Source organism: Rattus norvegicus, chromosome 5 (assembly GCF_036323735.1).
Source record: "Rattus norvegicus strain BN/NHsdMcwi chromosome 5, GRCr8, whole genome shotgun sequence".
NCBI classification, from domain to species: Eukaryota; Metazoa; Chordata; class Mammalia; order Rodentia; family Muridae; genus Rattus; species Rattus norvegicus.
Window position 1 is genome coordinate 20,938,588 of NC_086023.1, and position 22,565 is coordinate 20,961,152.

General features: G+C 40.5%; 1 protein-coding gene across 2 annotated transcripts in view; it reads left to right on the forward strand.

Moving 5' to 3' along the window:
* Xkr4 (XK related 4) overlaps window positions 1-22,565 on the forward strand; it is a 400,918-nt gene that overhangs the window by 244,155 nt on the left and 134,198 nt on the right. For both annotated transcript variants that reach the window (XR_010066347.1, NM_001011971.2), the window contains exon 2: window positions 3,521-3,720. Coding sequence is in view for 1 of the 2 variants with exons in the window: in NM_001011971.2 (NP_001011971.2) it covers window positions 3,521-3,720 (200 nt within the window). In the remaining variant the exon portion in view is untranslated. The remainder of the gene's footprint in view (window positions 1-3,520; window positions 3,721-22,565) is intronic.

Consider the following 22,565-nt stretch of genomic DNA (forward strand, 5'->3'; position numbering starts at 1 on the left):
CATAGTTTAAGTAAACAAATCATTGGACAGATACTGTTTATTTAAATGCTATATAGTTAAGCATACTTAAACAGCTAGAGGAAAGATACTCACAGAGACAGAAAGGAGATTGGAAGTTTCCCGAGGCCAAGGGCAGTGGAGGTAGCAGTCAGTCAAGACTTATTTGTGAATCAGCACAGGGACTTTCTCGGTTTTGAACTTATGTCATAGAGCTGTTCAAATAAATCAGTTGAGGGGCTAAATTTGGTGTTATTTATTCTAGCACATTATAATAATCTAAGAAAACTACCCAAAGCATAGGACAGCTGTGCTCATTCTCCTTGCTTTTTAAATGCTATGATTCTGTATATGTGTTGTTGGGAGGTTTCACTTCATGTTTCACACATGTAAAACTCTAAGGCACAGGATGCTTGTTTTCTTCCCCCAGAAGAATCCTATCAAAAGCATTAGGTGGACTGTGAGGTCACGGTGCTAGGAGAGTAATGGCCTCTTCTGCTGGTCCTTGAGAACCACAGACCAGAGAGCTGTTTGTGTCCTTTAAATCTGTGGCAGCAAAATGTCAAGAATATACGTGATTTCCTCTCAATGGGAATCAGAAATAAAGTAGTCTGGGGAGTCTCTTTGGAAGTTCAAAGACAATTGCTATCATTCCTTAATTTAGTCCTTCCATATGCAAATGCTGCTTATGAAGACATTAGGATAGGCCCTACCTTGGGTAGCATCCCACCATGAATATCACTGGCATCGTCTCTCTCCTGGGCTCCTCCAACAGTTCAAGCCATTGCCTCTGCTTCTACCTTTACCCACATGACTTCTGTTTCCCAAGCAATGAACAATGATAAAGTGCATGTCAGACTCCTTTTTTTCTATCCAAAACTCTCCATTTACCTGGGAGAAAAATGCAAAGTGATAGGTGCTGCATGTGTTCTGTATGAACTCACTGAATAGTATAAAAATTAACCAAAGGGAAAAAAGGATATAGACACTTCATTCTCTGTTAATTCATGTTCTGAAGTATATATGAACATAGCAAATCACCACAAAAGTGTTGTTTTTCCTCAGGTCAAACTATGAATACAAACAATGGGGCTGAACAGTCAAACATTCACTTCTACATAGGTTGGGAGAGAAGGAAGGGATTGCGGAGAGAGTGATATTCCAGGGTTGAGCATTTTAGGATTACAAGAAGTGTGGAAAGGCATGGCATGATAAGAAAATCACAAGAACTAAAGTTCAGTGGTGTTGATTCACATCCGAGGAAGAGTGATATGAGAAAGGGCAGGGCCATAGGATGTATACTGGGCAGACTGTAGAAGTGAGCACCGATCTCTCATAACACTGCAGAACTGGAGTGCAGGACTGAGGATACAAAGATGGGAAAAAAATGAATAAGACACAGGGAAGGGCATTGTCCTTTACCCCTGGGTTCTGTATGTCTCTGACTAGCTGAGAGCCAAGGATTTAGAGTGATAGCCAGACCATACTCAAAGTATTCAAAGCAGCACATGAGCCTCACTAAGTCAAAAGGTATATCTTAAAGCCTTAGCTTTCACTTCAACCACATCAACACTCCTCCTCATCCATGAATCTAAACAGTTAGCCACCTCATAAGCCATGGCAGGATTTCATCTATAAAGCTAAATTTCATAAGAGAAACAAACATACCAGTTTATATTTCTTAATTAATCTTAAAACTCCACTGACTTTTAAACTTTTCTTAATCTTTGAAACTACTTGTAAATTGAACCCTTTGAACAATATAACTTCAAAGCCCAGAAAATTAGGCTTTGATGTAATTTGATGGTAGAGTACTTGTCTAGATTACACAAGACCCTGGGCTCAATTACCAACATCACAAAAAAACAAACAAACAAACAAACAAAAAGACAAATACATAACTATAACAAAAGCCACCAAATCCTGTTTACAGTTATTGTTGAACGGCTCTTTGCATCTTTGTTTTACAAGCACACTCCAAACAGCCTCTGAGGGTGTACTTGTTCTCTACTTGATGCTGTTCCCCATCTTTGCTCACACTGACTTGTTCTGAAATTCTCCTCTGTGATGGGATCCGCAGTCAGCCCGGCCAGGTTCCATTTCCTGCTACAGGAGGCATTGCCAAAGAACTTTTATTCCCATCCATTGTAAAGTGGTTGACTGTGTATTTCTTAGAAATACTTAAAAATTCAAAGGATACTGTCACTATGTTCCTTTCTTGAGGGATCTACTAGAAAGCAAAATTCAGACAACCAAATGGACCAAAGTCCTGGAACGATTGCTCTAAATAGCATTGTCATGCGGCTCCAGTTTTGGGTGCCAGCATAGTAGAAGGGAAAGACAGGTCACGGTAGCTTCTCTTGATGAAAGTGAGCAGCGTCTTCTGAAGCGCAAGCTGTAAACTGTCACTAACTCCTTGTTTGAAGAAAGCACTAAGGTCAGATATAATACATACACCAGGAGAATGGAAATGCATGCAAGAAATAAGAAATGGAAGGGGAGCCATGGTTTAAAAGAAACTTTATATATATTAGGTAATCACTAGTGTGGGTCTTTTGTGATAAAATGTTAACAATTAGGAAAAGAGGTCTCTAGAGTATTTAATCGTTGAAGAATCTATCATCATTCATTGTGATAATAGTATTGCTTTAAAAATTGTTATTTTTTTAATAAGAGGGGGTGGGCAGATTGACAAAGTGCCTGTGGTACAAGCATAAAGACCTGAGTTTGAATCCTCAGTACTCATGTAAACAAACCTCCCAGGACTTGGTGGCATACACCTGAGGGCCAAGTGCTGTGTGGAAGAGAGAGCAGAGACAGAGAACCCCTGACATCATTCCCTGAATCCTCGCCGAAGCAGCTTCTGGTTCAATTTAAAAAGGAAAAGTGAGGATGGCAGACTCTTTATCAACCTCTTGGCTACGCATGCACACAGATGACTTCACTCTCACAGACAGCACATACACTCACACGCATATACACACGTACGTGCACACATCTCACAGGTAAGTACACGTTTGAAAAATACCAGCAACGTATCAATGATTAGCCAATCTTTATGGCAGACATAGTGGATTCATTAGCCTTCTCATCTTTCGTTATTACCGGTTTGAAATTTTAAATAATGCTAACATTTTCCAAAGGCATGAGATAGGTATAAGCACGTAACTGTTAGAACCCCAGACTTGCTCTGTGCATCGCCTTGTGTTCACAGTGGGGCACACACAGGATCTGACAAGGAATGATGGAGGTGAACTTTAAAGAGAGAAAATCCCTTCCATACCCCGTGTTCACAAAATTCCATCTCATATGTCTACATATTGTGATTCAGTGGGATGCCTGTAATCTCCCAAACTGAGCAAGTGAGACCGTGGGTGCTCATAAAGGCGCTGCCCTTTGAGCTTTAACAGTGAGAAAGTTCCTTGTTCTGTGTGCGTGCTTGCGTGTACGCCAGGAAAATGACTTTGGAGTTTGAATTTCAAGTTGCCACTCATGTCTCCCTTGTGTCTCTGTTTCCCTCCAGGTATTTGCACACAATATACTTAGGTATCCGGAGCCGGCAGAGCGGGGAGAGCAGTAGGTGGCGGTTTTACTGGAAGATGGTGTACGAGTATGCAGATGTGAGCATGCTGCACCTGCTGGCCACCTTTCTGGAAAGTGCGCCACAACTGGTCCTGCAGCTCTGCATAATTGTACAGACTCACAGCTTACAGGCCCTCCAAGGTAAGGGCTTGCCGTTTGGTTTCTGAATTGGGTTTTCTCAGTTGGCTACTTATGTCACATTCCGAAGATGCCTGGTGTCATTCTTGGGCGTCTTAGGCCTTTTGGGTGTCTGCTGGTTTAGACATGATTTGTGAATTATGCATGATATTTTCTCCATCATTGCCTGCCATGGTTCACTAATAGAAAGACAATCCCCTTTCCCCTCCAACTGTCCTTTTGGTGCGAGAAAATGTAATTTATGGTTTCTTACTGCCTATGGGCATAGAGTTAAAGCCTTCTGGTTTCCATGGTAGAATAATTTACAAAATTACAAAGATAACTATTATTTTCTGTCGTGTGTGTGTGTATGTGTGTGTGTGTGTGTGTGTGTGGTCTTTGACATTAAGAAATACAAAGAGAAAAATGAGAAAGAAATGTTAGAGGTTACCTTGATAATTCTTTTTTAAAATCACATGGAAAATGTCAGGAATATTTAACCATATATTTAAATTTCTGTACCATAGACTTCACGGCAGGTATATAATTATCTGGTTAATATTTTGTGGTTTTGCTTGGTCATGTGATCAGAGAAACTATTGGATTCATAATAAGCTGCACAGATATTTCTGGTGCTCAGAACTGTCCTACAACAAGGAATGAAGAGGAAAAATGGTTACTGTAGATAAGTGTGTGAGTAAGTTGGTATAAGTATGATGGGTAAGGGACATTCCTAATTAATTCATTTCCTGGCATACTTGTCAATCCTGTTATCAGATAGATAACACCTTGTGAATAGCACATTACACTGTGACTGCTGTGTCCTCCTAAGCAGAGCTGTTTGAGCTCTTCTGACCATTATCATGCTCTGTCTTGCTCCAGATAGAGACTTGATCTGAATGGTGTTTGAAATTTCCAGTGTCTCTGTAGCTGTTATGGGAAGATTATATTTAATTGGGCTGGGTGCTTCATTTAGAGAAAGAGGCCAGGGTAAATATGACATTGAAAGAAACACAGAAAGTGCTGTGGAGATGAAAATACCTAGTCTGCTTTATCGGTTTATTCTGAGCTAACTATAAATGATTATGACTTGGAAACAGAGACTCTGTTATGAATGCATGTTACACCAGGGGAAAGTTCACTGTAATTTTATTTACTTACAGTTGTTAATGGATTTTTTTCTCTTTAAGACAGAAATAAATGTAGCATAGGCTGCCCTCAAATTTGTTGTGTAGCAGAGTCTGGACTTCTTTATCTTCCCGCCAACACAGCCCAAATGTGGAATTCCACTTGACATCATGCACAGCTTCATAGGAACTTTTACGATCACAGATAATAAAAATACATGAACTAGTATATACAAAACACAAGCTAAGCTCACCAGACAGGTGAGCTATAGACAGGGAGGTTATGTGATTTGTGTCCTTGTCATATTCTCAGTTGCATTGTTGGTAGAAGATCAGTGTACAAGCTTAGGAAACTTTCCAAAAGCTAAGAGGTGCATGTCTGCTACCGAAGTGTCACAAATGCTACTAAGCACAGCCCAAACTAAATTTCGTCCCTTTTCTACAGTCACAGTTCTGCTCAGTCAAGGTCGAACTGGTTGCATATCCTTAAAGAATATGGCTGCTTCAGAGAATTTTATTCATCTCCCAGAACCCTAGTATTAAGTTGCCCATTAGTTAAGGGATGTTGTGTCCAACCCTGATGTTACACTAGAAAGCATTGTTTCCAGAATCTTTACAGAAGTATACAGAAACCACGGCACCCATTTTCTGTTGGCCATTTTCTCTTGGAGCATGAGGTCTGCTCTGGATACATGGGTGCAGCGAATGCACCTAGTTCCACTCCACTGGAAAGACTGGTGGTCACTTTCTAGAAGGTATCAATTGAGAATAGTTTCTTCCTAAGGAGTGGAACATTGTATCCACTTTCCCTTCTCCATGCTAACTTTTTTCTGGTTTTGTTGGTTTTGATTTTCATTCTTCTTTTTTAGGCGGGAGGAATGAACTTAGGTGTGTAGGAATGTGGGAAAGATCCAAGAGAAATGAGAGAAGGGAAAGAATATAAGAATATGATCAAAATATATTTTGTTAAAATAATTAAATAAAAGAGAGAAACAAAAACATCCATAGGGGATGATTCTAAAGTGTCAGAAAACAAGCTGGAACAAAGAGAAGGTGACCCTGCATATAGAACCACAGAGAAAAGCACAAAGGAGAAAGGATGCCTGCCACATAAATCATTTGTGGATGGCTGGTGAGTGAAACATGATGGATATAGACAGTGGTCCAGCATGCAGAGTTCCCCACAGTAAAACACTGCACAAGTTACCTAGTGTTCTAGACAATCTTGAGCTGGGTATTGTTACTTAGTCCCAGTACTTTGAGGATAAAGGTAAGGGGGTTAGGAGTTCAAAGCCAGCTTCAGCTACATGGTGAGTTTGACCCAGACTGGGATACATGAATCCTCATCTCAGTAGAACATAACACAAATGCAAAATAAACAAAACAACAACAACAACAAAACCTAGACGATCTTTAAGTCTCTGAAAACTCTAACATCTCCTCTAGTAAATGAATGTCTAATGAGTGGATGATTCCAGGTAAATGCTTACTGTTCTGTGAGTAAAGCTGTAAATGAAATCAAAGCCAATCCAAACTAAAACACCCTCCGAGAATGCAGTTTGCATCTCCAGAGCAGCCTAGTAACTCTAGTATAGTTAAACAAGTAATTTTCTTCCTGTTCCTGCCTCCTGAGTGCTGAGATTCAGGTATGATCAAAAATCAGGGACACTCAGAAGAGCAATGATCAAGGGTTGCACCCTATTGTGACCAGAATGTATCCAGTGTACAGAGGAGGAAAGGCAAGAGAGGCCAAGAAAACATCACCTTTTGTTTGAGAACATTATTAAGAATGTCACACACACACACACAGCACAAAACATACAACACACATGCTCACCCGCATATACACATGAAGGGAAAGGCAGTCCTTGGTACACTGATTGGTTTGGTTTTGTGTTCTGAGTCAGGGTCTCATGCTACGGGCCCAAAGGACCTTCAACCCATGATTCTCTAAAGTACTGGAGTTACAAGTATCTACCTCCTAATGCTTAGTCTTTCTCAGATTATCTATCCTAAATAAAGTTTAACTTTCTTTAAATTGAACCTCTTCATTGACAGTTTCTGTCTCCTACTTCTACCAAAACCTCCACATTTATGTCAGACATACTCTGGGCTTACATGTTGGACCTCAGTGTTGGCCAGAGAAAGCTTACTATCAAGTTTCAGAGTCCTGGAACACCAGGACCTATGCCATATTTGCAGGTGATCAATGGGCACAGTGACTAAAACTTATCAGTAGATTCAGGCAACTCATTTAATTGCAAGGAAACCTATGAGATTGATTTTATGATTTATTGATTTTTGACAAAAAGGGGGGGCTAGAATATTGTTACAAGACAACAGAATGAAAACTTGAAAAGCAAACCTACCACAAGGTTCCCAGTAGCTAGAGACCAGCTCGGGCACTACTCACTGGCTCCTTGCTGTAAAAAGAAATCTATTATCAGAGGCACTTCTCCACACAGATCATCACTTACGAGGAGACAGCTGATGAATGAAATTGATGTGGGTTATAAGAACAGAGCATTTTTCCTCTGGAGGAAAAGATAAAAGTAAATTCAATAAAAGAGCTTAGTTTGACATGTATTCGTGCATCTTTAGTGATGAAATTCTTTGGCTTTGAAAGTAAAAGCAGGGTCCCCTCAGAGTGCAGATACCTTACAGAAACCCATGAGGTATTTTCAAATAGCCCTCAATTAAAATCTCACAACATTGTTATTTAGCAGGCTGAGACTCACCCTAAGTCTGGGAATCATTTCACGTGACTATGATTAAAATTACTATTATAGTGTAAAAGTAAAATTGCTTTTCTGCCTCAATTTCAACCAACTACCCTCGGAAGGGCACACTTAGAAAAGAAAAAGAAAATCAAACAAGAAGAATGACATTTTAAAAATTAAGGTTGGAAATGGAGTTCTCCTTGTGGAAGTGGGTTATGCCTAAAATTCTGTTAACTGAAATCCTTTCTCTCTCCTCACTTACTGGGTCATCGAGTCAGGGCTGCCTCATTGTGTTGGAGGCTGACAGGCTTAGGGGAGGGCTGGTGGATATAATCATCCTCCAGTCCCTCCTGGTCCAGGAACACAGCCTGAATGCTCTTCTGAGACTATGAATGAGGGCAGTGCTGCATCTCAAACCACAGCGGCCAGTGCTTTTCATCCACACTGTCAGCTGAGTTCTGCTGACATGTGCTACCTAGCTGCTTCTCTGTAGGTAGAGCATTCCTGGGCTCGGCTCTGCTCTATGTAAGAAGCATGCAAGGAGGAATAGCTATGAAAGACAAAGTGTTCAGTGTGCCCTGGACTTCCTGTTGCCAGAGCATCCCCATATCAGTCTCATATCCCAGGAAGAGAGGGAGAGGGGAACTCATGCCAATCGGGAGAGAATGGGGAGTGACAAGCAGAGATAGAGAGAATGCTACAAACACACTCTTCTGTTGGCGCTCCTTGAAACCTCCATTCTTGAGCAAGTTTCAAGGTCACTAGATTTCCTTCAGTAGTCATTGCCTTCTCTTCCTTTCTGCGCTGAGAATGTCTTCATTTTCTTTCTTCCTCAGAGCCTAGGAACAGGCATTAGCCTCTCTTCAGACATTAATTAACTTGTCCTATACCTTAGCCTGGTACATTGATGCTTACGTTCTAGAACACAGCTCAGTTTCCTTGGCTGGGACTGTTGCCCATTCTCTTACTGTGACCCAATTTGTGTTTCCTCATAGTATCCTGAATTTCAGCCAAGATCCTTAGGCAGCTCCCTCATGATGGCTAAGCCATTTGCCTGGGTGTACTGGAGGATGAAAGTGGTACCTAATTCGCAGGACTGTGGAGATTAAGGGAGATGGTGAATGCAAAGCACTTAGCAGAGTCGATTTGCATACAATGCAGAGCTTCCAGGACGGTAATGTGCATACCATTTATCTAATCAACGCATTTGCTAAAATAAAAGTTCTGAGTGAGTGGCCCTTAGGGTGGGGTCTGATGCTTTAAAACAAGAAAATAACAGCATGTGAAAGTAGAAAGAATAGTTCAAATTTTAGATGCAAATTGATGGGTCTATATTGAAAAGTAAGCACAAGACATTCTGTGAAAAATGAGCGGACCACTACTTGTCAGGCATGGAGGAGAAAAAAATAGCCTTGGGATGGAGAATGACTGAACATCACCAAGGGAAGGCTGGTGACACTGAAAACAGCGGGTCTGCAAGAACAGCCAAGATCTAAATATTCATTCTGACATATCAAGAGACAATGAATTGCAAGTCCTAAAGATCTGGGGGAGATTAGGACTTGGGATATATGACCAAAAACTCAGGAATTTTGATATCATCTTAAAGCAAAGGTTAGTGGTCACACTTGTGCCCACATTCCCTGTCCAGGAATCAGTAAAGACCAAACTGAGTATAGGATCTCAGATATGTCACTTTTAGCTTTGTGGTGGTGATTTACTGATTGTAGCGAGCCCTCATACACATGGGTTCACATCTGTAGATTCAATTAACAAAATATGCAAGAAGAACTTGTTGGGACTAAAGTGTATTTGGTCAAGGCTTGTCTACTATTGTTTTTCTTGTCATTGTGTTCTATCCATAATAATTTGCCCAGCATCTACATTGTATAAGATATCATAAGCAACACACAGATGATTTGATGTACATAAAAGGACATATACTCCATTTTATTGTAGATGTAAAACTACAGATTTGACATATGTAGGAAGTCCTGGAACCAATCTTTTGAGTATACAAAGGAACTGTGAACTCAGTTTAGTTTGTTTAGAGCTGGGCTTGCAGAGAAGACATTTACTCATAACAGACTATTGTCTACAGACCTTCCTCAGCAGAAGACCATTGCTTAGTGTCAGGATCCCTCTTTCCAAAGACATACTCTGTAAAGCAGTTCGAAGACTGCTGTGTAGGACTACAATGTACTATGTAATGTTTACCATGACTATTCCTCTGACACAGCCAAGAACAGTACAGCACTTGGCTTTGATAGCCAGGTACACACCTGGTTACATACTGAAGCCTCATTCAAAAGCTGTGTTCCTCACAGGAGCTGAGGGTTATGAAACGAAACCAGGATTTCCTACATTGGGCCAGTGCCAGTCTACCATCCCATGTTTTCCAGGTGGTTTTAGTTGTTCACTTTTAACTTCCTACTTTGCTTGCCATCATTGGAAAGATCACATTCTATCTTTTAAGTGCGTTTCATTGTGATGTTCCAGATGAGTTACGGACTTCTCTATTTTGGATATAAAGTGTCTCCCAAAGGTCCACTGAGATGTTGAAATATGGCAGAGTCTTTGAGAGGGGACTTAGCAGAAGAAGCTTAGACATGGAGGGCGTGCGTTTGAAAGTGGTATTCACCCTCTAGCCTTTCCTCTCATCTGCCTCCAGATGTGACATGAGCAGCATCTTCCACCACATGTTACTGCCTCCAGGGATTTGCTCAGCCCACCCAAACCACCTTAACCAGTAACCATGGACCAAGACTTTCAAGATTGGAGGCCAAAGGAAACCTTACTCTTTCTAACCTGATAATTTGTTAGTGATGAATCACATATATGGACCAGTACTGTCCCCAAGCCACCTGCCCAGAAAAGCTTTGCTAAACAGTAGCCAGTAACTAATACCAACTTTTACTTACATTCGCTCATATCCCAAGTGTCCTTGTATGCATTTGGAGTCCTTTGTATGAATTCGTGCATCCTTTTCACCTGCAGTTTCAACTGGGTACTTTGTGACAAGAGAAGGGAGTGTGACGTACCTCAGTCACTACAGTACTTGCCTAGCATGTAGAAGCCCCGGATTCCATCCCAGACAATGAATAAAACCAGGCTTCCCTTCTTGGGAGACAGAGGAAGGAGAGTCAGAAGTTCACGGTCATCCTTACAAGAGTGAATTTGAGGCCGCCTCTGTACCCTATATCAAAGTGGAAGGCCTAGGGATAGAAGAAGTTCTCTTAAAGAATGTTTTTTATTCCTGTCTCGGATCATGTGAGACTACTGGGAAATTAGCAACTACGGGCTTTCTTTGAGCATCCAGGAAAATGCTGTTACCAGTAACTAGCTAAGAAATCTACACATTGTAAAACTCGCCTCATGTGTCAGAGCCTAAGAGCCGCAAGACCTAAATCTCAGGGTTTCGAGCTGATCTACACTTTATTAAAGGTGGTGGAGACAGAGCTAGTGACCTTGCTATGACCTCTTCAGAGAAGAACCCCTCTCCTTTGCCTCTCCTGCCTCCAGCACTCACCACTGTGTTCTGAAGCTGCCAGGTTTCATATCTGTATTTTTGTAGAAGAAACAAAGCACAGGACAGCATGCCAGGCTGGGCACAGACTGCCTCCCAACTCCCCTTAGACCTATCTGCTTTGCAGTTTCTATTTTGGTTAGTTCATTAGCACGTTTATTGAATGTCTATTATGTGTGTAATGGTGTGTGAAGCACTATGCAAAATCTGCCCAAGAACTTCATGTTGTGATAAAACTTTATAATGTAACGTTACAAACTGCATAGCAAAGCTTTCGTAGACACACATAATACACACACACACACACACACACACACACATACATACATGTGCACACGCGCGCACACACACACACACACACACGATGCACAATTAAGAAGAGTCCTCAAAGCTTGTGTGTGTGTGTGTGTGTGCGCATGTGTAAAACTTGGTGTTTTATTAGCATGCATTAATTATACATAATAATAGGCTTTGTAACGATATTTTCATAAATGTATAAGATGATCGTCATTATAGTTACCCCATAATCTTCTCTCCCCCATCACTGATCCCTTTCAGCTTCTTAACCAGTCCCCTCAACTGTGATCTCTAGCTAGCTAACTAGCTAGCTAGCTTTCTCTCTCTCTCCCTCTCTCCCTCTCTCCCTTGTTTTCTTTCTTTCATTCACTGAGTTGAGGTAGGGTTGCTTTCTGAAAGTAAGTTACTTAGAGGGAGACATACTAATAGTTAAACCCTTGTAGAAAATGTCTCTCTCATGGGCTTGCCTCTTCATAAGGTTTATGTTTGAGAGGCTCTTGGTCCCTTCCCAAACAGTTCTGACAGATTTCAGACTCCAATTTAAAGAGAATCATGTGATATATGTGCTTGATCAAATCTCTTTCACTTACCGTATTCCACCACAGGTCCACACTCACCATGGAATTGCAGTTCAGTGACTGTAACTGAGGCAATAAGAATTCACATTGGGCTCTTTTGCCTGGTAGTACTCAAAGGGTAAACATTTCACCTGTAGTCCTCCAACAGAGTTTCCCTCATGTTGAGCTGAACACTCAACCAGAGGCAACTTTGGCTCCTGGAACTGTTTACTTTAATGTTCTTTACATTTTAAACTTAAGTTCATGTTATATAATTTGGTGCAATGAGCTTAATTAAAAACAATAAACTGATAGATGAAAGATGAACAAGCAAGCAGAATTTTGACAGCTTTGGAAAGTGAAGTAGGACCAAGGTAGAGTAAGGAATTCCTTATTTTAGATACCTGGGTGCAGGGGTCTTCCCTAACATTCAGTCGATGGGAAATGCTGTGCCCCGACTCTTCCCCACCTCAGCATGCTGTGTCCTGCCTGCCTTTCCCTGCACTTCATATAAAAAGAAATTCTGCAGAGCTGCAGGCAGCCCCGGGCCACTCTAATTCTCACTATAGTCTCTAAGATAGCTTGGTGCTGGGTTTTTCCTTTTGCGGTGGCGTGTTAATTAGAGGATCTTCTCCTCTTGGAAAAGAAGAGCATGTCAGATATTTTGAAACGAAGGCATCAAATCAGGCAATCATATATACATGTTCCGGAAGGAAGAAGAGATGAGAAACAGCTGCTCATGAAACAAGAGATGAATGCCTAGCGGCAGATGTGCCTGCTTCAGGGCTGGGGCCAGGATGGTTCTCAGATTAATAAAGAAGGGCTCATGTAGGCAAGATCTGAATGACCTAGAGGACCAGGCTTTGACACAGCTGAGACTTTCATGAAGCAAGCCAGGCAGTGCAGGAGCAGGGCATAATGTGAAAAGAGAGAAATACAGCAAGTCTTCTTTTTCACATTGCAATTGGTTTTGTTTGCAACATTTGAATACGGCAGCATGTTGGCTCTGAAATGCTAGAGTGCTGGGCGCAATCACAAGGGCAACTTACATGCATAGCCATAGAAAAGCAAGTGACATAAAAAAAACTGAAGGGAGGTACAGATGCTCCAAGTAGCTCGATCGTTTGTCTTAAGAAGGAAAGGATAGGAAAGCTGCCTAGTTGGAGCAGTAGGCAGCTTGTGACAACTTGACACTCAGCTGCTTGTGGCAAGAGGAGGATCTGGTGACCTAACACATCTATTTATGTCAAACACAAAGAAACCTTTCACGATCTGAACTCGTACCTGCTATATTCTTGCTGCCCAGATGTAACTGCTTTCTCAAGCTGTGGGGTGACCGGTAGCCAGGGTGACAAGAGCTGAAGATTTGAGGCCAGAGCTTTGAAGGTCTCGATCACACAATTCTAGTTTGAGCTGGCGGCTGGAATAAAGAGCTGCTTGCCACCCACCTTCTACCCTCCCACAAGGGCTATCTATTAACAGAACCCAACAGACATCCTGTCAAAGAGTCCGGAAAATGTAGTCCACAGAGCGTCCATCGACCTCATTCTGTCTGAGTGCCTGCTCCCAGTTTAGAGGCTCTGTAACCAAGCCCATCACTGCAATTTCAGAGGGAAAATTTCCCTGACAAGGATTGCAATGAGGCACGAGGTACAACCTCCCAGTGGGTGAGTGGACACTTGGTATGTCTCTCCTCAAGAATACATCCAGAGATCTCAGGTGACCACTCAGCATTATCTAGCAATCCTACCTTATCGCCTGCTTCCTCAATGACTGATTCCTACCTTCTGTGACCTCACACTTCTAATGAGAAACTTTCATCAGTCTGAGCAGGTGGACTCACTCCTCACTCTGGTGACAAAGCATAGGTAATAAAAGTCAAGCTCCTCGTTTCCCACCACTGTATCTACCTCCCGCTTCTTCTGCTGAGTGGACCAAGCATATGGGCCGATGCCTCCTCCTCTTCACTGGATTCTAGCTCCTCTGTTTATATTTTATTTAATAAGACTCTCTCTCTCTCTCTCTCTCTCTCTCTCTCTCTCTCTCTCTTTCCTCCTCTCCTTTTCCTCCTTCCTTCCTTTTATCACCTATTTAGAAAAAACCAAACAGAATCATTTTTGTCAACATATAAATATACAGACTATAGTAATTTTCACCTTTACTAAGAAAAAAGTGGACCCATATCACTTCTCACTTAGCACTAGGTTACTTTCTTGTTTTTCATAAAACAAGCAGACAAAACCCACAGAGAAATAAAAGTTCTTCCTTAGATGCTCTGTTTGGATCCCTATCTCTTCTTCCTTCTCACCTTCTGTGTTTTGCCTAATATTTTTGAGTATTATACTATATGAACAATATATGCAGTCTAGCATATTATACAAAAAGATATGCAACTGTTTGGAACTGCTGCCAAGGGGAAAGAATGTGAACAATACCAGAGAAACTCTGCTCTTACCTCACCTGATGTTATGGCCCTGTTTATAAGTAGAACCTTTATCCTGAAGAAGGATTTTCAGCTTTTAATAGTTATGTGCAGATATGTATATTTGAACTCCATTATTCAGAAATATTTTTGAGCTTCAATTGTATGTAAACATGCATAATCTATTCATTTTTTACTACCCTAAATTGATTTACTACAAAAGTTAGCCTCAATTTATTTACGCATTCAATAGTTATTGAAATGTTTCTTAACTGTAGAGGTATTAAAATTATTACCGCTAGGTATGTTTTAATGTCTTGCTGCATGTGTTGCATATCTGTGCTCGGTTAATAGTAGATATTAACAGTGAGTAGTGACTTTGCAGAGTCATCAGGTGCACAATGCATGTTAGGAGACAATGGTAAGGCACTTTCTGGAGTGACAGTGACAACTTCCATTCCTAGCAGCAATGAGAATGTGTGTATGAGATTATTTCACATTCTCAGTAAAGTTGGACATGGTGAACTTTTATAGTACTATTCATGAACAGTGCTTCAATTTCATTTTAATTCACTTTAAGAGAAAAGATTCTTTTTTTCTTTACTCACTTCTTAATGTGTTCCTTTAGAAATTGTGTCTGTTCTACATACAAATACTATCTAAATCTGACTCTCCTTCACCATCAGCATCAACAATGCTATAGTCCCAAGCACAGCCCAGCTGTACTCTACAATGGGCCACGTCTGCACTTTGTATGCTATACAGAAAATATGGGTATTCTTTTCCCTTTAGCCCCTCATTATAGTGCAACCAACCAGAAATATGAAGAATGTGTGACAAGATGCTCTGAACACCATGTCGCTCCTTTCTTCCCATAGTCACCCATATCCAGCAGCACTAATCATGTGCTGTTTCTTAGACAAGCCATGCCTGCCACCTCAGTGGACGTTTTGCTTTGTTTAGTCCTTTCTCCCACTATTCCCCTCATACCTTCTCATGTCTTCAGTTAGTACTGAGATCAACAATTACTTTGAAAACACATAGTCCCTTCTCTCACCAATAGATGCCACCATACTTTCTCCACACATTTGGAAGAGTCTCTCTCTCTCTCTCTCTCTCTCTCTCTCTCTCTCTCTCTCTCTCTCTCTCTCTCTGTGTGTGTGTGTGTGTGTGTGTGTGTGTGTGTGTGTGTTATTAATATTCTCCATCACCCACATTGAAGAGCAAGCTTTATGGAAGTGGAAACTTCAGTGAAGAGTCTGAACACTATAGGCACTCAAAATATGTTGGCTCGAAGACTCCTGGCATGTGTTTATCGTTTTCAGAAGGCTATTGCATTTTTTGCTAGGAAGTAGGAAGGTATCACAACTCTATCTAAATAAAGTATGAAGGAATGTTGATAGAGCAATAGGTTTTCTGAGAGGATCGAACTTCCAGCTGGGTTGGAAAGAATAATTAATATAGTTTTGTGATGGAGACAGAGTGGGGGAAGCACGCTCTACAAGGAAACATTGGCAGAGTGAAGAAAGCTGGAGAGAAACCCTGGGTTCAGTGCATGCATGTGTCTATTGAGCAATCCCGATAATAGCCTCCTCAAAGTAGCAGAGATCAAGGAGGTTTACTGCACAAAATTGGATTGAATCCTAACACTTGAAATATCTGTCTAATGGCGGTGATTTTCCACCAGAAACTATTTTCTTGTCATGTTTAATATTTATCTGTATAGTGCTTCTACTGATCAAAGCCTTGTGCATGCTAGCCATGTCCTCTGTCACTGAAGTATATCCCTAGCCCCTTCAATTTTTTATACAAGTAATTTTTATTACCTAATGCCTGGAGATATTGTGGAGATATCAAACATAAATCAATAAAATAGTAAACTACTGTTCTGCTCAGTCAATATATACCTTCATTACACTTTCAAAGACTCACCAGCAATAACTTTGAAATCATAGTCTCATAAAGTTCATGAGCTCTGAGGGCCATTTTTTTCTACTCTACTTAAATGTATTGACAGGGTAAAGGATAGGTAATATTATTGATCTCTTAATTATACCCCACCATGTCTGAGTCACGGTACCACCCAAGTTATACTTAGCAGAGCAGAAAGAGGCTGCATCTGCTTATCACTGATTCAAGGGCTTCAAATCAGCTCTGTGTGGTTTATCAGCCCCCAGCACAGCTGTGAATAGCTCTGAATTTGAATCATTTTGAGCATAATATGAAATAAGAGGCCTGCCTATTTTTAGGTTCTCTTAATTATCTCCAATAATCAAGCACAAATCTTGGTGTTTTTCCACTCAGTATTGCTCCTCTCCCCTTTCTTCTCTTGCTTCTAATATGTGAGCAAATCCATGTGTCCAGGTGCAGGGCAATAGACGGAGCTGCGGTGCACAACTTGGCCACACAAGTGTGGTGTGGTGATGGAGAAGGATCCTGGAAGGAGTGACTAGTCTGTTCTTTCAACTTTGTTTGGACAAAGAGGAGGCAACCAAAGGCTATGTGCCATCACTAATGTCCAAAACCAGGGTTGCCTTCTTTGGTAAATGCTAGCCTCCTGAAATTGCGGTAGTGTTTTAGCACTTTGTACTTTCAAGGAATCAGAACCCCACTTTTATTTTCCATTTACTTCACATTTAACCAGCTCTCAAACTGAGAGCTGATGTTTGCTGTCATTTTGAATGAATACCCAAGTCCAAATACCACCTCTAAATGCTAAAAATAACCATTGTAAATAGTAATCAAATGTTCGCTCGGTGAAGACAAAAAGAAAGGCAGGTGAGATCAACCTTTAAAGAAATTCAAAAGGGTTTTGCTATATTATCTGTTCAAGTGTTTTGTTTTGTTTTGTTTTTTGGCACGGGGACATTGTTTTTGAATGAAATTTCAAGCAGTTAAAAAAAATCACAATTTCTTGACCAGACTCTGATTGGGTGGGTTGGTAAGGGTAACTCCTGGTTATTGCATCATAAAATGTAAACCCCCATATAAAAATATATTTTTGTTTATTCCATAGTTTGAAGTTAGACTGATTTTTTTTGTACTTGTAAGCTAATTTTCTGATGACTCAGCAGAAATAAAAAGTTATTCATGATGGAGTAATAGGGAAAATTTCCTATGACTTACATAAAAGAGATCTTTTAGAAAGAAAACTTCTTGCACATAAAACTTTGTGCAAACAGAAAGAGAGTCAGAGATGGACAGAGGGAAAGTGGGTGGGGGCAGAAAGAAAGGGGGGGACTGGAGAGAGCAACTGATTCCATCAGTATGTGGAACATTTGTTAGTATAAAATCTCACAGAGATTCACTCTTCAAAGCTCACAATGAGCCTCTGATTGCAGAAGGACAGGCCTGCTGGGTGCTGCCTGACTAAAGCTTCGTCAGCATTTCCATTATAATTCTCAGTTTCCACAGCTTAAAGCTCAGCTGTAGGAAAAGACTGGGGAAACTCGAAAATCCCAAAATCTCTCAAGCATCCATAATTTTATCAGCTCAAACACTGGGAGAATTCTATCAGACTTGCAGTTCTCCAGGGCACTGTGGGAACAGCTGGATCTCTATGCTGGGCAGCTTCCCTTTATGATAAGGAAATAACTGGGATTAATTTAAGAAGAATGAAAATTTACTTTGACCTATGCTACGAAAGGTTGAACTCCTGGTCATTTGACCTAGATGGTTTGAACCCATAACAAGGCAGCAGAATACCAAGGCAGAGGTCTCTAGTTCAGCTCATGGTGACAGGAAATTAAACAGAAGAGAACATTGAATTTCCTTCAAGGACATGTCCACAGTGACCTACTATGAGGCACCAACAATTAAAAGTTTGACCAGCCCCCATTAGTACCAAGCTGAGAACCAAGTTTAAACACATAGGCCTTTGGGGAAATTCCAGATATAAACAATAGCACAAGGTTTCAGCCAAAGCTGGTACTTCTAGATTTATTGTTGTTGTTACTAAAACCTTGAGTTTAAACACTCAAGTTTAAATCAACTAGAACATATTTCCTGAATGTAAATAGAACGCAAATATTTTCACCATAAATCTTTGGAATAAGTAGCTCAATAAATACAAAACACTATTTTAAGGACTTAAATTTAGAAAAGTGAAAGTGAAACTTTTACAAAAATTGTTTGGAGTATATTTCACATCGTAATGTTGTCTAAATCTAGAAGATGTGTATTTGAAACCAGTCAAGGCCAGAGGTTTCCAATCAAGTGAGAATAACAGAATCATGGAAAAAGTGAAGTAATTCAAAATAAAAAAAAAAAGCTTGGAGAAATATCTGATGAAAAATCCGGGTCTGGGATCTTTGTGCCCTTACCAAGACCCAGAGCTATTCATTCACCTAGGAGGCAGAAAACATTGACTCTGATCTGTGGAAGTTTAAGCATCCTGTGAACAATTCTGTTTCATGGGTCCAGCAACACACCTTACAGAGACAGACTATTGTGATTTTATTAGGGCTAAAGGAAATCTTCGTTAATTATTATGTTCATTTCCTTTGAATACATTTATTGAACATATGTACATATCAAGAACTGATCTGGATATTAGAAAGTGAGGATAGCTAAAGAGTTTATGCTTAAAGGGTTTGTAGCCTATCACTGGGCAGCAACATACGAATCAGTGCAAGAGCCCCTGTCGTAAAATCAAAGAGCCTAACAAGAAAATTTTCCTCCCTGTTCTTTTCCACAGAAGAGAGCTGGAAACTGGCAAATTCATAGGAAGAAAAATTGTACATCCAAAAGGGAAAATTGCAGTGTTCAAATCAAACACCAAGTATGATTTTCTTGAAGGTCAATACTTAAATAATTCCGATGCTATGGGTTGGAAGAGAGATTTGAGGCTTGGGTAAGGAGGATGTTACTGTATCCTGAAGGACGGGAGAGGACCTCCATGATGAGAAACATGTCATGGGTCAGCTCTCTTTCAGTCAGTCATCACATAGGCTGCTTGTACTAACCATGAAGAGGCTTGTTTGCTTTGACAGGAAAATTGAATTATCTAAACAGCAGTGTTATATTTTTGAAAAAATAAATAATATAAATATCATAAACTCTTAACACAGGAAAGGAGTCAGAGAAGAAAGCAAACCTTAAATATTTCAACAACATTAGCTGCAAAAATCACATTATAATTCAAAACTGAACAGAAGTCTTGAAGAAGTAGTTCTGTATAGAACTATAAAAATGACCAATAAGCTCATGAAAAATGTCAAACAATACCAGCCAACAGGGAAAAGCAAGTTAAAGACACAATGGGACATACCTTACACCTATAGTGTTAGGATAGCTACCATCAAAAACAGACAAATAGAATATCCTACTCAAAAACAGTTGCTGGAGAGCATTGTAAGGAGTTGACGCACTGATGCAGAATTGATACAGATATAAAATGGTGCAGCCACCAGAGAAATCTATACTGTGTTACATGGAGAAATTACAAGTATTATCAAACAATGTTGTCTCTGGGTCTTTGTTCAAAAACTTAAAAATGAGGTCTGGAAAAGACATGTGTACAGCTGTTTTCATACCAGAATGATGTGCAATAGTTAATCCTTGTAGGAGCCCAAGCATCCACTGGTAGATGATAGATAAGCAAGGTTTACAGCAGCCACGGAATATAATGCAACATTCAACACAAAAGGGTCATAGGTATGACTCAGAGGTAGATATCAAGCTTATTGTGCAGGAAGCCATGGATTCAAACCTCTGTAGCACCAAAGGGATGAAAATCCTGACAGCATACAACATATATTAACCTTGAATGCTAAATAAACATGCCAATCAGAGCAATGATTCCACTCATTAAAATGCCTAGAGGAGGCAACTTCTTCAGGTAGAAAGGAAAACAATGGTTGTCCCCAGGGTGGAGGTGCAGTAAACTGCCCAGGGTGTGTTCTCACTTTTGCAGCATGAAGATGTCTAGAGGTAGGTGGTGGTGATGGCTGCATAAAGCATAGATGAACTCATTCCTGTTGACATGGGCACCTGTAATAATTAAGATGGAAAGTTTATATTGTTTGTTTTCAACACTTTAGAAATATTTTTGAGATTATAACATTGCACTACTTCTTTCTTCCCCTTTCTTTCCCCTCCATACTTTCCTGTATGTCTCTTCCTTGCTTTCCTTTAAATACATGTCCTCTTTCTTCATTCATTAATATTATATGCATATACATATATACATACATATTCCTAAATATGACTTCTTCAGTCTGGACAGGTTATTTGTATATATGATTTCAGGGCTGACCATTTGGCACCCAACAACAAGTTGGTGTGCTCTTCTCTGTGGAATACCACCTTTCCTGATTCCAGCTTTACTCGGTTCTTTGTGTAGAGTTGAGGTTTCATGAGCTTTACCCTGTCTAGTTTGATACCTCTTTTGGTGTTTGCCTTATTCAGCTCCCATTTGGGAAGTTGGTCAGACTTGATGGGTATAGCTTGTCATGTTGCTAGGAGACACTGTCTCACAGCAAGCTTCCTGATCCTGTGACTTAGAGCTTTTTGGCATCTTCTTTGGAAGTGTTACCTGAGTAACAGGGGTGTTTCATAGATGTGGAGCCCATTGGGACCGAGCTCCAAAACTCTGCACCATTTATAATGGCAAAAATAAATAAATAAATAAATAAATAAATAAATAAATAAATAAATAAATAAATAAATAACGCTGTTCTACTGGATACGAAAGACTCTAAACATGCTGATGTCTGGAAGGCCTTCATCCAACCTCTGTCATTTTCCCTTCTTTATAGAGTCAAACGGACAAGTGGAAGAGAGCCCTTGGTGTGTTTTTAAACTCATTAAGAAACACATTTCTTAATTCACATTTTAGTTCTCTGTTAAATGCATGTAGGCAAATTTGAATTCCTTTTGATTAACAAAGATAAATATTAACTGGCTCTCCCCAGAACTTTCTGTCTGGCCTTAGGTCACCTATGCCTTCCAGGGCTAACCACTGTGTTTTGTTGTGATTTTTGTCTTTTTAACCCAAATTATCCCACAGGGTTTGAAAACCTCAAAAACATCCAAGACAATGCCACTTCTATGCTCTCTTATATTTTTAGCAGGAAATAGTTTACCCTTGATACTTTCTGAAAGAATGTACATTTATTAGAACAATAAAATTGTATCTTTTCTCTTGACATATCCCCTGTACTGCATTAGACATGGAAACTAATGTCTCCCTGCCTCCTTGGTATATCTACTGTGTGTGTTAAAATCGTTTCTGTAGTTCTGAGACAGTTGAAGCATGGCTTCATTATGTTAGGCATCGGGGGTGAGTACGAAGCCTGAATGCAGAGAACCAATCCTAGAAAGTGAGTATTTTCACCCCCCTTCCTCATTCATACCCAGCCCCTGCTCAGAAAGCTTATACATACCTGGGATTGCAGGTACCCACCACCAATTCGGTAGCGTAAAAGAGAACCACCACCGCCACTGAACCCTAAAGAATGAAAGAAATAATTCCATGCTCCCTCCTCACCTTGTCATATAGTGCAAGTTCAGAATTAAAAGACCTTGTTGGGAATCTTGGCTCTCCTCCATCCCTGTGCCTATGTCCTCTGTGGAGTGGTGGAAGAGCAAAGTATATGTTACAGGGCAGGCATCTTGAAAGAGTTATTGCAGCAAAGTGAGGGGCAAATGTCCTCTATCAACGTGACACATGGTTGACTCGATCTAGATCCCAGACACAGGCTTCTCATAACCCAAAGTTTCCACCTCATAGCCAAAGTTGCACCATCAAAGTAATCCAAAAACCAGGGATTCAAAGAGAAGAGAAAGATGCAGGAGAGGGGAGCGAACCTCAAGAACCTAAATTATGCAAAGATAAGCAAAATTAAACCCTAACTTTGGATGATTGCGTCTTTGCTCCTGGCTGCTGTCCCTAGGCTGACCCCCCACCCCCACTTTCACTAGGGCTGAAACATTCCCATGTAATTCTTATACTTTGTGGACCTGGACGGGGGACGGGGGCGGGGCGCAGTTTAAGCAGTAATCTGATATTGCCAAGCCCAGAACTGCACTTCTGCAAACACTAATTAGATTTTCTGCAGCCTTTTTTTAATTTAGTGAGTTCCAGGAGCAGATCACACCTCCCTTAACACTTACAAAGAGAATTTGTGAGGGAGATTGCGCGGAGTAATACCTATTCAGGGCTTAAGGCAAAATGTTGCCATGGTACCGATCAGATTTTTGTCTTCACTGGGGAATAGA